At 43.6% G+C, this 14,676-nt stretch overlaps 1 protein-coding gene across 1 annotated transcript in view; it reads left to right on the forward strand.

Annotated features, from left to right (window-relative positions):
* B4GALT5 (beta-1,4-galactosyltransferase 5) overlaps positions 1-14,676 on the forward strand; it is a 78,344-nt gene that overhangs the window by 46,109 nt on the left and 17,559 nt on the right. The window contains exon 2 of the mRNA XM_084887111.1: positions 9,609-9,743. Coding sequence (XP_084743237.1) covers positions 9,609-9,743 — 135 coding nt within the window. The remainder of the gene's footprint in view (positions 1-9,608; positions 9,744-14,676) is intronic.

The following is a 14,676-nucleotide window of genomic DNA, read 5'->3' on the forward strand; positions in this document are numbered from 1 at the left end:
TACTAAAAAGCTCAGGCTTTTATCTGGAGCCATAAGTTTGAGTTGGGGTGAATTTACTACTCGTTTTGATTGACACCGCCTCGTTGGCACACCTGAAATCTGATCCGGGACCATTTCTTCAATGTCTAGCCCCTGAGCTAGCACATAAAGCCCTTTGTGATCGTGCTCCCTCTGTTTTTCTAGCCTCCTCCCAAGTTTTTGCCTTACGTACCCTTCATTCCAGCTACACGGAACTGCTGTTAGTTCCTCCAATGTGTTTTCTCCCCTTATGCCCCTTTGCCTTCATTTGTGCCCTTCACTTTCCCATTTCAGAGCTGTTCTTTGAAGGCCTTATCCTAGTCCTCTTGAATGTTTTCCTGACCTGCTATCACAGCATGATTTAGTATCTGTTCTCCTGTGTTCCTTTATTAACGTATAACATATATAAAGATGTGCTCAAATAAGTGAATACCTTGATGAATTTTTACAGAATGAACTATACCTATGTAACCAGTACCCAAGTCAAGAAATAAAGATAACTAGAAACCCCCTTTAGTCCCCCTACCCTCATACACATACTCCTGACTTCTAATACTATGGTTTTGTTGTGCTTGTATTTGGGTTTTCTGAACATGGAATTATACCATATGTGCTCTTTGGTGTCATTTTACATAATATATGAGAGATTTCACCTGTGAGGTTGCATATAGTTGTAGTTTGCTTATTCTAATCCTGCTGAAATTAAATAGGCTACAAATTTTTTTATTTGTTTTATTGATGGATTTCTGAGCTCTTATCAGATTGGGCTATTTTGAATGGTTCCTCATATTACAAATAATGTTGCACAAGGTTTTGAATAAATTTGCGCCTTATATTAAGGAACATTACAAAACCAAACAATTTCGTAAGGAAAGTACCAGAGAACTTTTTTGGGGAAGGGGTGGAGTGGTGAAAAGGAATTGCTGAACTTCTCTGAGGAACAGCTTAGTGCAGTGAAGCTGGTTAACTCACAGCATTTTGGGTTCTTCTCACAGAGGAGTAGGGAGGTAATATAATAGAAAGGCTTAAATACCATTATCCAGGCCTCCTTAGGCCCAGCTGAGTTCAGAAGATTCATTTGTTTGTTGTCCCAACTTAGATCTTCATTTATTTAAATGTTTATTATGCATCTTCTGTGATCCAGACACACTGTTCTGGCCACCAAGGAGGGCATAGCATCTTGCCCTTATGGTGCTCATAATGTCAGTAGACAAGACCAAAAAAAAAAAAAAAAATGTGGTATGTTAAATAGAAACATAGAGCAGGGAAAGGAGAAAGAGAGAGGGAGAGGGAGAGGGAGAGGGAGAGGGAGAGAATGTGTGTGTGTGTTGGGATGTTTGGGCACTGAGAGTAAGACAGATTTTGAAGAGTGGTCAGGAAAGAAATGACCTTCTTTTTCTACTTCTCGTTCAGCTTACCAAGCCAGATGTAACAAACATTAAGGATACACACATTTAGGATAAAACATTATAAACTCTTAAGTATTTAGAGTCGTAATTCTGTCTTTTCCTCTTGGGTTCATTTTGCTCCTAATCTGAAATGACAGATTTCATTATCTTGTGAGGAATTTTTATGAGTCAGTGGCTTATTAATGTGTGTGTTCACGTGACAGTCATGTTACCTGATTCATAGGCTGTGGAAGTTGAGTGGAATTCCGGTGGAGAGAGGAAGAGTATGTCTTCCTGTTAGTAAAGGCGGAAGATTTATACAGTCTGAAGAGAAACCAGAGTATGTGTCTTCCTGTTAGGAGACCAGTGCTTTGCTCCCCGAAATTTCAGTTAAAACCATGGCCCAAGGCTCTTAGGTTGGCATCCGGCTGGCATTTCCGATTAGGTAAACCTGAATGGGACTTATTTTTCTCAACCAAATCCCTCCGTATGGGGCTGGATAACTATTACAATTTCTCATGAAAGTGTGTGTAAAAAAGTTATTAGTATGCCTGAATTTGTAGTAAATGTTATTTTAGCACATATCATTCTGTATTATAATTGTTAAATTGTGTCTACCTCATCCTGTGTTGTCTTACTCATCCTTGTCCCCCAGTGGCCTAGTACTGTGTGTGGAAAGCACTCAGTCAGGTAGCTACTCAGTAGATACGGAAACAATGGAGGATTTAACTGCTGTGTGTCAATTCAGAAAAAAATGCTTTTAAGCTGTGATTCAGCCACTGTTAATCAGAACCATATTATTGGAAAGTACTGTGTTTTTTCAGTAAAGCTTGTCAAAATGTTATGGAACCTCACTTCTCTCTGTTTTTGACTTCACTAACCTGGTGGTGACCTTGGGTAAATGACTTCTGGAGGACTTGACTTTCTTTTTTTTTAATTTAATATATTTTATTGATTTTTTACAAAGAGGAAGGGAGAGGCATAGAGAGTTAGAAACACCGATGAAAGAGAAACATCGACCAGCTGCCTCCTGCACACCCCCTACTGGGGATGTGCCCGCAACCAATGTACATGCCCTTGACCGGAACCCAACCTGGGACCTTTCAGTCCGCAGACCCAGACCGACACTCTATCCACAGAGCCATTGGCAGGACTTGACTTTCTTATCTAAACAATCAAGATGTTACCTGCTTCACAAATATGTGAATTTTAAATGAGATAATTTAGATTGAAAGTAATGTGTGTACATATACATTTCTAGTTTAGGCCAGAGCCATGGGCTAAATTTAGCAATAAGACTTTTAATAGGGACACTTGTAAGCTCTCAAAAGTTGGTTTTGTATAACCGACTGCATGGAACAGGAGACGGTAACTTAGTATAATAGCAGCATATCTAAAAAGATTGAGGATTTGCTTCCAGCAAGCTGAATATGAATCAATAATATGGTGTGACTATTTTCCAACAATAGTATTAATTATCTACTGATTAACTACCATGTAATGGAAGTTTTAAATGCTATGAACAGAAATATCCAAAACAGAATTTCCCATTGTGAGTTCTGTAGAGAATCACTTGGTGTTACTAATTATTCCATGGGGGTGAAGGGTAGCGCTGGTTTGGGAAATGATGGGTTGGTTAGCTCATTGGACGTCTATGTTGGAGAATTTCTTTGGTCTTGAGTTATTGTGAATTATGAGTCTCCATGAGGGAGCTCGAGTTGACAGAGCTTTGGTAACAGATGGAACAGGGCCGCTGGTAATTTTGCTTGTTTCTGAACCCATCAGGCTGCACCTGGACCACTCTGCCAGCATGGGCCCTGCCCTTTGTCAAGTGTAGACGATAGGGCCAGTATCCATAGGAGAGCAGCCAGGAGGGGGAGGGAAGTGTGATGACACCGTGGGAGGAGCACATGGCGGGGGCGGGGGAGAGGGGACTGGACAGTTAGGGTCTAGGTGAGGGAGATTGAAAATATCTGAAATGCAGGAAAGGGATTTGACTGTTTTGTCAAGGGGCAGAATGAGAACAGGGAGGTAAAAGGGTCTGGGAGATATTTTGGACCCAAAGTAAAATTTTCCTTGAAGGTGGCTGTATTTTATATGCTAACTCTGTTCTTGGAAGGCGTGTTTTTGGGGTGGTGTGAAAGCATTAGGTGTTTTGGAAAAGTGCTCTTTAAAATCCCATCCAGTCCCAAATCTATAAATTTGTGATTTTTTTCTTTTGTTTTGCAAAATTTATTTCCTCAGCGTTTTATTTTTTCAGCACTGTGCTCATTCCTGTGGATAATTAGGAAAAGCATTAATAAGATGTGGGTTAAGTTTATTGGTTGGATGACAATTCTGTCACATCAGACGGTTCTTTGCAAACTAAGAAAACAAAACAAAAGGCTCATTTTGCTAATCTGTAACGGAACCATGGAGATTGGAGAAGGGGGAGACAGGAGAAGTATGTGAACGGGTTTGAAGGATTGATAAGGTTTGCCTGGCAGGAAGAGCAGAAGCACTGCAGGTCAGCAGAAGCCCAGGGATGAAGGCAAGAGACATAGAAGGCTTTGTGCTGTGGCATGTGGGTAAATCTGTAATTAAGGAAGATCCATCTGGCAGTTTTGTGTAAGAGATAAAGATTGGGAGCTATCTCCTTAAGAGTAATTATTTAAAGCATCAGGGTACTTGAAGTCTTTGAGGAGATTGTGGCTCGACCATGGATGAGCGAGGTCTGAGAGCATAAGTTCTAGTCCTGGTTCAAGTCCATTTCGCTGTGGACCTACGTGGAGAAACCGAAGCCTAGAAGTTGACTGTAAATTGGATTGTTTACTTTCCTATTAAGATCATTATGAGGATTAAATGAGATAAAGAATTACGTAACTGCCCAGTAAACGTTACTTGCTATATTTATTAAGTAGCTGAAGTTCCTAGAACTGTGGTACCAGAAAGGTGGGTTCTCTGATCAACCACATCCATCACTTGTAAACTTATTATGAGTGCCAGTCTTCGCCGCCCCTCTCTGACTCACTGGGAAGCAAGCTTTAAAAAGCTGCTCAGGAGACAGGCAGGCAGTCTGAGAACTAACTGCCTTAGCTTTTGGGGTCCTAGAACTAGGAAAGGGAGAGCATTTAAGAGGAGCTTAACCAAAGTGTCCTTTGCAGAGAAGAGAGTGAAATTTGTGGGGAAGGAGGGAGTGTATTTTTGGCAATGCCTAACAGTTTTACACATAATGTTCAACGAATACATGTTTTTATGCTATTGAAGACAACTGGTTTCATAGTAGGTTGGGAATGGAAGGAGGATTTCAGGGCAGTTATATATAATATACTGTATGCGATGTTCATATTCTGTAGCCCAAAGGATAAAAAACACCACAGAACCACTTTAGAAATTTGATATTGAAGTTTAAATCTTATGTTTAGCATATATTTATGGACTGCCTACTATTGAGACCAGGCACTGTGCTATCTGCCATAAATAGGAAATGAAATATAACTCTTCGTTTTCAGAGGCTTCACAGAATTACATTTTTTTTTTTTTTAAGGAGTTGAAGCTATCTTTTTTTGTAACATTTTCCAGCTACAGAGAATAAACACTATCTGATCTATTCTCAGCCAAAGCCAGAAATTAAGCAGGTGCTTGCCTTGCAGTCAAGACCTACTTTGAGAGTGCTACCTCATTTCTGAAAGCATTCTGAACATTGACGTCTTTTGTTGATTATTTTATGGCTCGAGATGATTTGAAATATTTTATGCTCCTGCTTAATGTGGGCCAACTGAGGTTTTCAATATTGAGAGGTATGCAGCTGGCGAGTTCCCATGTCCACCCCCATCGTCAGCACAAGCACCAAACATAATAGCTTGGAATAAAGTAAATTGACCTCTAGACTTCACCCACTTAGTTATTTACTGCCATTAGGCACAGGACGCTGTGATGATAATGATGTCTAGTTGAAGGGCAGGGCAGCTGCAGGCCATCTGTATTGAATCTGGAGGAGGGGCCCTAGCTCTCCATTGAGTACTGCCTGCCTGGGCCTTGGTTGGAGTTCGACCAAGTGTTCAGAGGATCCTAATACACCAGAGTTTAGGTTTATAAATGTGCTGCCCTGTGAGACACCCCCCTTTCACAGTGGTGTGGGGAAAGCAAATAAACTAGATTGACTAGTTAAGAAGTATGTTTTTAGACCTCCGTTTCTTGAAAACAGATGGCATGGTATTTGAGATGGCAAGTGGAATGCCAGAATTATATTCACTCGTATTTGTGATGTCTGAGTTTCATATCATAGAGAGACTTAAAGAAACCCCAGTGGAACTCACTTTTCCAAGGAACTCACTTTTCCAAAATGACAGTGATTGGGAAGTTAATCAGAATAATAGTTTGTTATATTTTTTGTTCTCTTGTGCTTTTTATCCATATATATAAAGAGCCAGGGGTTTTCACGAATGGACGGACAACTGAACAGGCAGGCTGCGTGGGGTCACCAGGCTGGCAGGGAGGGGGGGGAGGGGGGGGGAGGGCGGGCGGGCAGTGAGGGACCAAAGGCAACACCAAAACAACCAAACAACCAGTCACCATGAGGTGCATGGACACCTCGTGGCCCTCCCCCACAGCCCAAAGGCTCTGATCACAGCAAGGCTGGCAGCCGGAGGGTGGGCGGTGGGGGACATGAGGCTGCAAAGGGCCCAGGCTCAGGCTGTCAGTGGCAGCAGGAGCAGCGGGGTTATGGGGCGGGCACCTTCCCCTGATCCACCAGGTCGCCTCCTACAGAGGGAGGCCAGACTGCGCTTAGGCTGGGCCAAGGCAGAGGCAGTTAGAGGTGATCAGGCCTGCAAGGAAGCAAGTTAGGGTCTGATCAGGCCGGCAGGGGGCAAGGTAGGGGCAATCAGGCTGGCAGGGGGGACAAGATAGGGGCGGTCAAGCTGGCAGGCAGAGGCAAGGGGCGATCAGGCAAGCAGGCAGAGGGGTTAGGTGATCAGGCAGGCAGGCAGGCAGGCAGGCCAGCGGTCCCAGATAGTGAGAGAGGGCTGTCTCAGATTGGAGAGGGTGCAGGCCAGGCTGAGGGACCCCTCCCATGCATAAATTTCATGTACCAGGCTTCTAGTTAATATATAATTGATATATAACATTATATTAGCATTGGTTGTACAGTAGCATGATTTTATATTTGTACATATTGCAAAGCAAATATGTTTCAATTGACACTTGAACTTAGCCCCTTCTTTTTTCCTATTACTTAGAACTTCAAGGCTGAGGTGGGTGGGTAGTGAACACTGATTACATTCTTCCATTATTTTCTTTCTTTCTTTCTTTCTTTCTTTTTTTTTTAAATAAATCTTTATTTTTCATATTATTACAAATGTTCCTCTTTTTCCCCCCCCTCCATTGCTCTCCTCCACCAGGTTCCCACCCCACCCTCTGCCCTTTCCCCACCCCCCATTATCCTCATCCATAGGTGCACAGTTTATGTTCAGTTTCTTCCCACATCCCCCTCTCCCCTTTTCCCCAAGAATCGTCAGTTCACTCCCTTTCCATACCTCTGATTCTATTATATTCAACAGTTAATATTGTTCATCAGATTTTTTTTTTTAATTTTCTTGGTTTTTAGATTCACTTGTTGATAGTTACGTATTTGTTGTTCATAATTTTTATCTTCATTTACTTTCTCTTCCAAAAGAACCCCCTTCAGCAATTCATATAATTCTGGTTTGGTGGTGATGAACTCCTTTAGCTTTTTTTTAATTAGTGAAGCTCTTTATCTGGCCTTCGATTCTGAGTGGTAGCTTTGCTGGATAGATTATTTTTGGCTGTAGTTTCTTACTATTTATCACCTTGAATATTTCTTGCCATTCCCGTCTGGCATGCATGGTTTCTGTTGAGAAATCAGCTGACAGTCGTATAGGTGCTCCTTTATAGATAACTACCTGCTTTGCTCTTGCTGCTTTTAATATTCTCTCTTTATCTTTTGCTCTTGGAATTTTATTTTATTTTTTTTTAATATATTTTATTGATTTTGTACAGAGAGTAAGGGAGAGAGATAGAGAGTTAGAAACATCGATGAGAGAGAGTCATCAATCAGCTGCCTCTTGCACACCCCCCACTGGGGATATGCCCGCAACCAAAGTACATGCCCTTGACCGGAATCGAACCCGGGACCCTTCAGTCCCCAAGCCTACGCTCTATCCATTGAGCCAAACCGGTCTCGGCTGCTCTTGGAATTTTAATTATGATGTGTCTTGGTGTGGTCCTCTTTGGATTCCTTTTGTTTGGAGTTCTGTGCGCTTCCTGGACTTATAAGTCTAATTCTTTCACCAGGTGGGGGAAGTTTTCTGTCACTATTTCTTTCAGTATGTTTTCGATATCTTGCTCTCTCTCATCTTCTGGGACCCCCATAATTCTGATGTTGGTTTGCTTGAAGTTGTCCCAGAGGTTTCTTACATTATCTTCAATTTTCTGGATTCTCTTGCCTTCTTGCTTCTGTGGAGGAGTGTCTCCTGGCTCTTTATGTTCCAAATCTTTGACTTGATTCTTGCGATCTTCCATTCTGTTTTTAGGACTCTATAATATTTTTTGTTTCAGACAATGTATTCTTTGTTTCTTGTTGATCCCTTATTATTGCTTGTTGATCCCTTATTATTTCTAGTTGATCCCTTTTCATATTCTCATAGGTCTCGTTTATTTTATCAGCCTTTTCTAGGAGATTCTTGAACAACCTTATAAGTGTGGTTTTGAACTCTATATCCAGTCGCTTTTTGTCCTCCATTTCTTTCGTTTGTGATCTATTTCATTGTCTTGGCATTTTCGCCGCTTCCCTGATGGGGCAGAGTTTCAGGGTGGAGCCTACAGGCTTGGCTTCTGTCAGCCATGCCCTATGTCTCAGTAATCCCCAGGGTCCTTCAGCACTCGCTGCAAGCACCTCTGAGAGAAAGGTGTCCTTGATTTTTCTCCTGCTACCAAACAGTGTAGGCTCTCCCCCAATGAGCCCGGAACTGGGGTTCAGTTCAGTTGGAAGTGGGGTTGGAGGTGGCGTTCAGAGCAGTCTGGAGCCCCTGTCTCCTTCCCGCCAGGGCAATCCCGCGGCACAGCCAACCGTCCCTTCTCTGCGCGCAATGTGCGCACCTCCGGGACCTCCTTTCGCTGCTCCCTGGAGTTCCGCCTTACAGCCAGCTCCCTCTGTTTGAGCCTGGGTCCCCAGGGTCTTGCCTAGAACTGGGGTTCAGAGGAGTCGGAACTGGGGCCCAGCACAGTCCGGAGCCTTTGTCTCCTTCCCGCCAGGGCAATCAGGCAGCAGAGTCAACAGTCTGTCCTCTTCGCACAATGTGCACGCCTCTGGGACTGCCTCTCCACGCGTGCCGCGTGTCTCCATACCTTAGGCTTTTACAGCTCCTCCGCTCTTCCTTCTGGTTTTTTCCTTGCTTCTCGTTGTAGAATTTCCAGTCAGTCGACTTTCCTGTAGTTCTGGGTAATGTCCATTTTATATTTTAGTTGTATTTTATTGAAATTGTTGTGTGCGGCTGCGGCTAGGTGTTTACCCTTGCAGCCATCTCGGATTCTCTCCCCCACTATTTTCTTTATCTCTCCAAATACCCCAAAGAAAAGTAGCTGGAATCTTAGTCCACCATTTTCATAAGGTTGCCAAGACCAGACCTAGATCTGAGTGTTTCATTAAGCACAGCAGTCGGTGGTTTCCATTCTCTGCGTATAGCCATCGAGTGTTGAGAAAGTGAATTAAAGAGAGTGAACTTTTATTTTTTTAAGATGCTTTTATTTACACTTAGCACAAGGTTGAGAAACATTATACTGTCCCTCTGGCCATCACCACACTATTGTCTGTTTCTGTGGTTATGCGTATACGTGAGATCAGAGATCTTTTTTAAAAGGTTTTAATTGATTCATAAAGGTCTTTCTGATTGTCCCCTTGCTAGAATACAGACTGAATATTTGAAGACCTGGTGGAGTATAACTTTGTAAATGTATGGTTTTTCCTGCAACTGCTGACTATTGACAGAAATTCCCCCAAAGTCCTACTAGCTACCCAAGGAATGTTAGTGTCCTGAAAACATTGAATCCGGAGTGGAAAACAGAGTTATGGCATTTGTAGGTTTTAGAGCTGAAAGAGTTTTTTAAAAAGTAAAGAAACCAAAGTCATATATGTTTTTTGTTTTGTTTTAATGGTTGCTTTTGAATTCACCCCCTTTTTCCTCTCCTTTCTCTTTTCTGCAGTGAACACCTACCTCTTCATGATGCAAGCTCAAGGCATTCTGATCCGGGACAACATGAGGACAATAGGTGCTCAGGTTTATGAGCAGGTGGTTCGAAGCGCTTATGCCAAGAGGAACAGCAGCGTAAATGACTCAGGTATATTTTTAGTAAAGACACGGTCTGCTTAGAATGTCTCCTCCCAGGGGAGGGAAAATTGGTGAGAACAATTGTCTTTGATGAGACAAAGTGCTTTGTAAAAGAGGCAAGGTTTGGGCCAAGTCTTACCTTATTACTACAAAGAAGCTCTTGCAAAATGAATCCTTGTTTGTTTTGCTAATAGTATGTTAAGCTCAACGAAATGACTCCATTTTCTGTTCCTAATAGCTTACCAGGGCCAGGGAGGTAAAGAGTATCTTTCAAGACCTTTTTTCAGTGTAGTTGCCCCAAGTAGGCAGATTAAGCACAAATTAGGACACCAGCAAAACAGGAGCAGCAGAAGCTGTTTCTGGAAGTAATTTCAAAAAATGTATCTGTACTGGCAATGAGTAAAAACAGAACTGGGTTGAACTTCCTGATACTTAATTTTATGGCTTCACATGTGGGATTTGTTAGTTTTGTTTTTTTGAGTCACACAGGGTGATGACAATGTTCCATATTGTTTTCAAAGCTAATCTAGCCTGGTTCCCACACAGGAAAAGTCACTCCAACTCTGTTCTTCCTATTGGTCTCTACTCGAATAGTTCTACCCAGTAGAACACATTGTCCATGATTAACTTCATTTCATAATAATCTTGTCATCCGGGACAGTTTCCAAATTAAAAAAGCAGCTTCTGGAAGTTTACTAGGTCACCTGGTTTACCTTTCCCAGTCAGATGTGGTTTTCATCCTGTGATTTAATTCCAACTCCATGGCCTAGCCTGATGGTCAGATTCATTCAACCTTAAAGAAAGAGTTTCATACTATTCACTTAAACATTGCTGTGGTGGACACAAGAGTGAACATTTCTGCTCCAGTCTTTGGAACTTGTGGCTTTTATTACCTTCTTAGAGGCCCGGTGCGTGAATTCATGCATTGGTGGGGGGGCCTGGCCTGCAGGAATCGGCCCACTGTGGGAGCTCTGCTCTCCCGGTCATCCGAGCAGCTGTGGACCTGCCCTCTGAGCAGCTGCTGAATGAGGAAATAGCTGAATTGATATTTCGGGGTGATGTCTTGCGTAAAAACATGTTCTGTGTTCTGGAGGAACCTGACGGAGAGCTTTGCACCCCAAAGTCACTCGGTGAATTTCTTGATGTGTGATGCCAGGTTGGTGACACCATTGAAGATGTTCAGGGCACCGTGCTCCAGGATCCTCATCCATCAGGACAGCCTTCCGGGGGGGAGGGGGGCCACAGTCATGTCCCCTCTTGCCACCTGCCTATGCCAGCTCCCTGCACTCTTTCTAGAACACACCTTAGAGGGCCTGCATCAGCTGGTAGAGTCAGACCAGAGTCTGGATTGGCTCGGGTATTTGATAGGTGCAGAGACTTGGCCTCACCCTGGGCCTGCTAGCAGCTGCTCCAAACTGCTCATCCTGGCCAGCCAAGTGGCGTTCCCACTGTGGGAGTGCACTGACCACCAGGGGACAGTTCCTGCGTTGAGCATCTGCCCCCTGGTGGTCAGCATATGTCATAGCGACTGGTCGACCAGCTGTTCTGGTCGTTCCACCATTCGACATTTGTGCATGGGGTATGTGGTGGGGGGTGTCCTCAGCCCAGCCTGCACCGTCTCCAATCTGGGATTCCTCTCGCAATCCGGGACCGCTGGCTCCTAACTGCTTGCCTGCCTGCCTGCCTGATTACCGTAACCACTGTCTGCCAGCATGCTCACTCCCTACTGCCCTCCTGCCAGCCTTCTCACCTCCAACTGCCCCCTCTCCCCCGCAACGGCCCTCCCCTCCTGGCCTGATTGACCCTAACCACCTTTGTCTCAGCCCAGCCAGCTTTGTCCAGAAGTATGTCCAGGAAGGTCTCCCAGTCTAATTAGAATATTACCCTTTTATTAGTATAGATAGAGGCCTAGTGCATGGGTGGGGGCCAGCTGGTCTGCCCTGAAGGGGGTCCCAAATCAGGATGGGGGTCCCCTTGGGGATCAGGGCTGGCCTGGGTGAGGGGCCTGGGGTGGTTTGCAGGCTGGCCACACCCCCATGGGGGTGGGGGTGGGTCCCTGCTGAGGGGCGTGGCCATCCTGGCTGAGGGGCTGGGGGGGTCCATTTGCAAGCTGGCCACACCCCCATCAGGGTGAGGCCCCCTGTGGGGGGTGTGGCCAGCCTGGGCAAGGGGATGAGAGCCATTTGGGTGTGGTTTGCAGGGGTCCAAGCCTCAGGCTTTGTCCTGAAGGATGTCTGAAGGTCTCCTGGTCTAATTAGCATATTATTCTTTTATTAGTGAAGACTAGTATATAGATAAGCACTAATTATATAAAGAGGAGAAAAGAACACAGGTTAGATAGCTTGCCTAAAATAATATTGTAAGAACCTGTTCCTGACTATTTTTGTAAAAGACAATATACGTAGGCAGTTCTTTACCTTTGAGAGAAAGCTGTCCTTTATATGCCTTTTTTTTAACACTTCCAAAAATTGAACAAAGAAGTATTTCCAGATGGTTAAATGGGACTGCCGGGAGGCTTGTCCAGTTGAGCCAGGAATGATTTTCATTTTAAAAATAGATTCTGAGATTTTATTCTGCTAAGCATTCATGATTTGCCTTACTTCTCTAACTAAGAACTAATGTACTTTCCTATGGCTTCTTACTGATTTCACTCAAGCCTAGTATTATAAAATATGTATATTTAAGTTTTTTTTTCTTTCCTTCAAATCAGTCCTCCCTTCTTCTGCAGCTCAGTGTAGAAATGAGATTGTCTTTGCAGACATTGCTAATGAGAATTACCCTGCATGCTTGGAATCTCAAGAGAGAGCGTCTCTCGAAGGGAAGTTAAATCTTTAAAATTGACCACATTCTAATTCATCAGTCTGTCCTGCTGGCCAACTTGGCAGCAACAAAGGACTATAGTTTGCAAATCAAATCAGCATTGGTAATTACTTTTTGTGATGACTTTTCAGAGTTTTTTTTTTTTAGCCCAACTGTGGTCTCAGGACAAATTGCCTGAGTTGTGAACCATACCTAGGAGAGGAATCCCTGCAGTTCCCAAAGTCACAGAAGAAGGCTGAACATATTTTTGTGCCGTAATTCAGTGGTCAGCAAACTCATTAGTCAAAGAAGCCAAATATCTACAGTACATCAACTGAAATTTCTTTTGAGAGCCAATTTTTTTAAACTTAAACTTCTTTTAACGCCACTTCTTCAAAATAGACTCGCCCAAGCCATGGTATTTTGTGGAAGAGCCACACTCAAGGGGCCAAAGAGCTGCATGTGGCTTGCAAGCCACAATTTGCCGACCACGGCCCTAATTCATCCTGTGTGGCATTAGGTTTTGCTAATGATGTCACACACTTTGTGTGATTTGATTAGAACATGGCTCAGTCCGATGGACAGGATTTTATGTTACTCCATTTTTCACAGGTAGAACAAATCATCTTGGGGGGGGGGGTGTTGAAGTGCCTTGGTCATGTGACATTCCCTGAACCCTGCCCCAAACCTGCTTTAGGTTGTGTGGTAAAATTAGGGAGTTCTTTGACAGTCATTCCAGAGTTCTTTGCCCTGTTTCACTCTGGATAAAGGAACATTTGTGCCGTTGTGACATTTATTCAGTCACAGTGTGATCCTGCCACTCCAGTTAGGTGATGCTAGGACTTCTTTCTGGGCATTTAGTGAGGTGGTCTGTTCTCTTTGAGAAGTTCGAGGGCGCACAGCAGGACTCTCCCTACACCGCTGCTGGTCTTGAACACAGGTTCTCACTCATTCCCTGAGGATTGTTGTCCTTGAAAACTGAGTGCAGGAGTGTCTTGCACTCTTGGAAGGCATATCCAGGAACTCATTTGGTTTTGCATGTATTTCTCAAATTATCACACACCAAAATAATTCTTTCCATCATCCTTGTGGTTGAAATGTGTTTAATTTGTGCTATTTCCCTTATAAATTGGAAGTCTCTGCTGTTGAGGACCATGTTATTATGCTGTGCACTTTACTCGCATTATCCCCTCGGACCCTCACAAGGACTCAGTAAGCTAACTGCCTGGCCCTATTTAGGGGTGAAGGGGTCAAGCGTATAGGAGTGAGAAGACTGGAGGCAGCAGTGGAGTTGGGATTGGCTGGTCTCTGAGTCCTAGCAGTGCCCTCCCAGCCTCTGTCATCTTTGTATCCCCAGTTCCTTGTACACTGCCTAGGCCAGGGGTCTGCAACCTTTAAGACATAAAGAGCCACTTGGACCCGTTTCCGAAGGAAAAAAAAAACCTGGGAGCCGCAAAACCATTGCGACATTTAAAACAAATATAACACTGCATATATTGTTTCTTACCTTAATGCTATATACCGGATTGTGCAGTTAGCTGTCAATCTGAAGGAAAAAAAAGGACTTTTTCACTTAACAATGTAAAATATACTTTTGCAAATTAATAGCTAATTAAAATATTTAATTTACCTGGTTAATGGGATTTTTGCTCCTGAACCTCAGTGCACAGTGTCAGCACATCAGGGCTGTAAGATGTTACCTTCATTTTCACACAGGCTTGCAAGTTGTCGGAGCCGCGGTAAAGCTTCAAAAGAGCCGCATGCGGCTCTGGAGCCATAGGTTGCCAACACCTGGCCTAGACCAATGGTCGGCAAACTGCAGCTCGCCAACCATATGTGGCTCGCAAGCCGAGGTTTGCCGCTCTCTTGACTAATAAGTTTGCCGACCACTGACCTAGACTCACCAGCCGCAGTTTGCCGACTACTGGCCTAGACCTTAGGAGACTCTCAGTAAATGATTTTTTTGAACGTGCAAGGGAATAGATTTAATAAGAAAACAGAGGTAAATGTTGTCGCCTAATTCTGAGATTACCATCTTGATTGGCTTCTATGTTATTGCCACATCCTTAGTGAGTTAGTATTAAAGAAAAAATATCATTTCATTTAATGTGTATCCAGTGAAAAGCTATCAATTTTATTCATTG

Source organism: Pipistrellus hanaki, assembly GCF_964339955.1.
Source record: "Pipistrellus hanaki genome assembly, chromosome: 6".
NCBI lineage: Eukaryota > Metazoa > Chordata > Mammalia > Chiroptera > Vespertilionidae > Pipistrellus > Pipistrellus hanaki.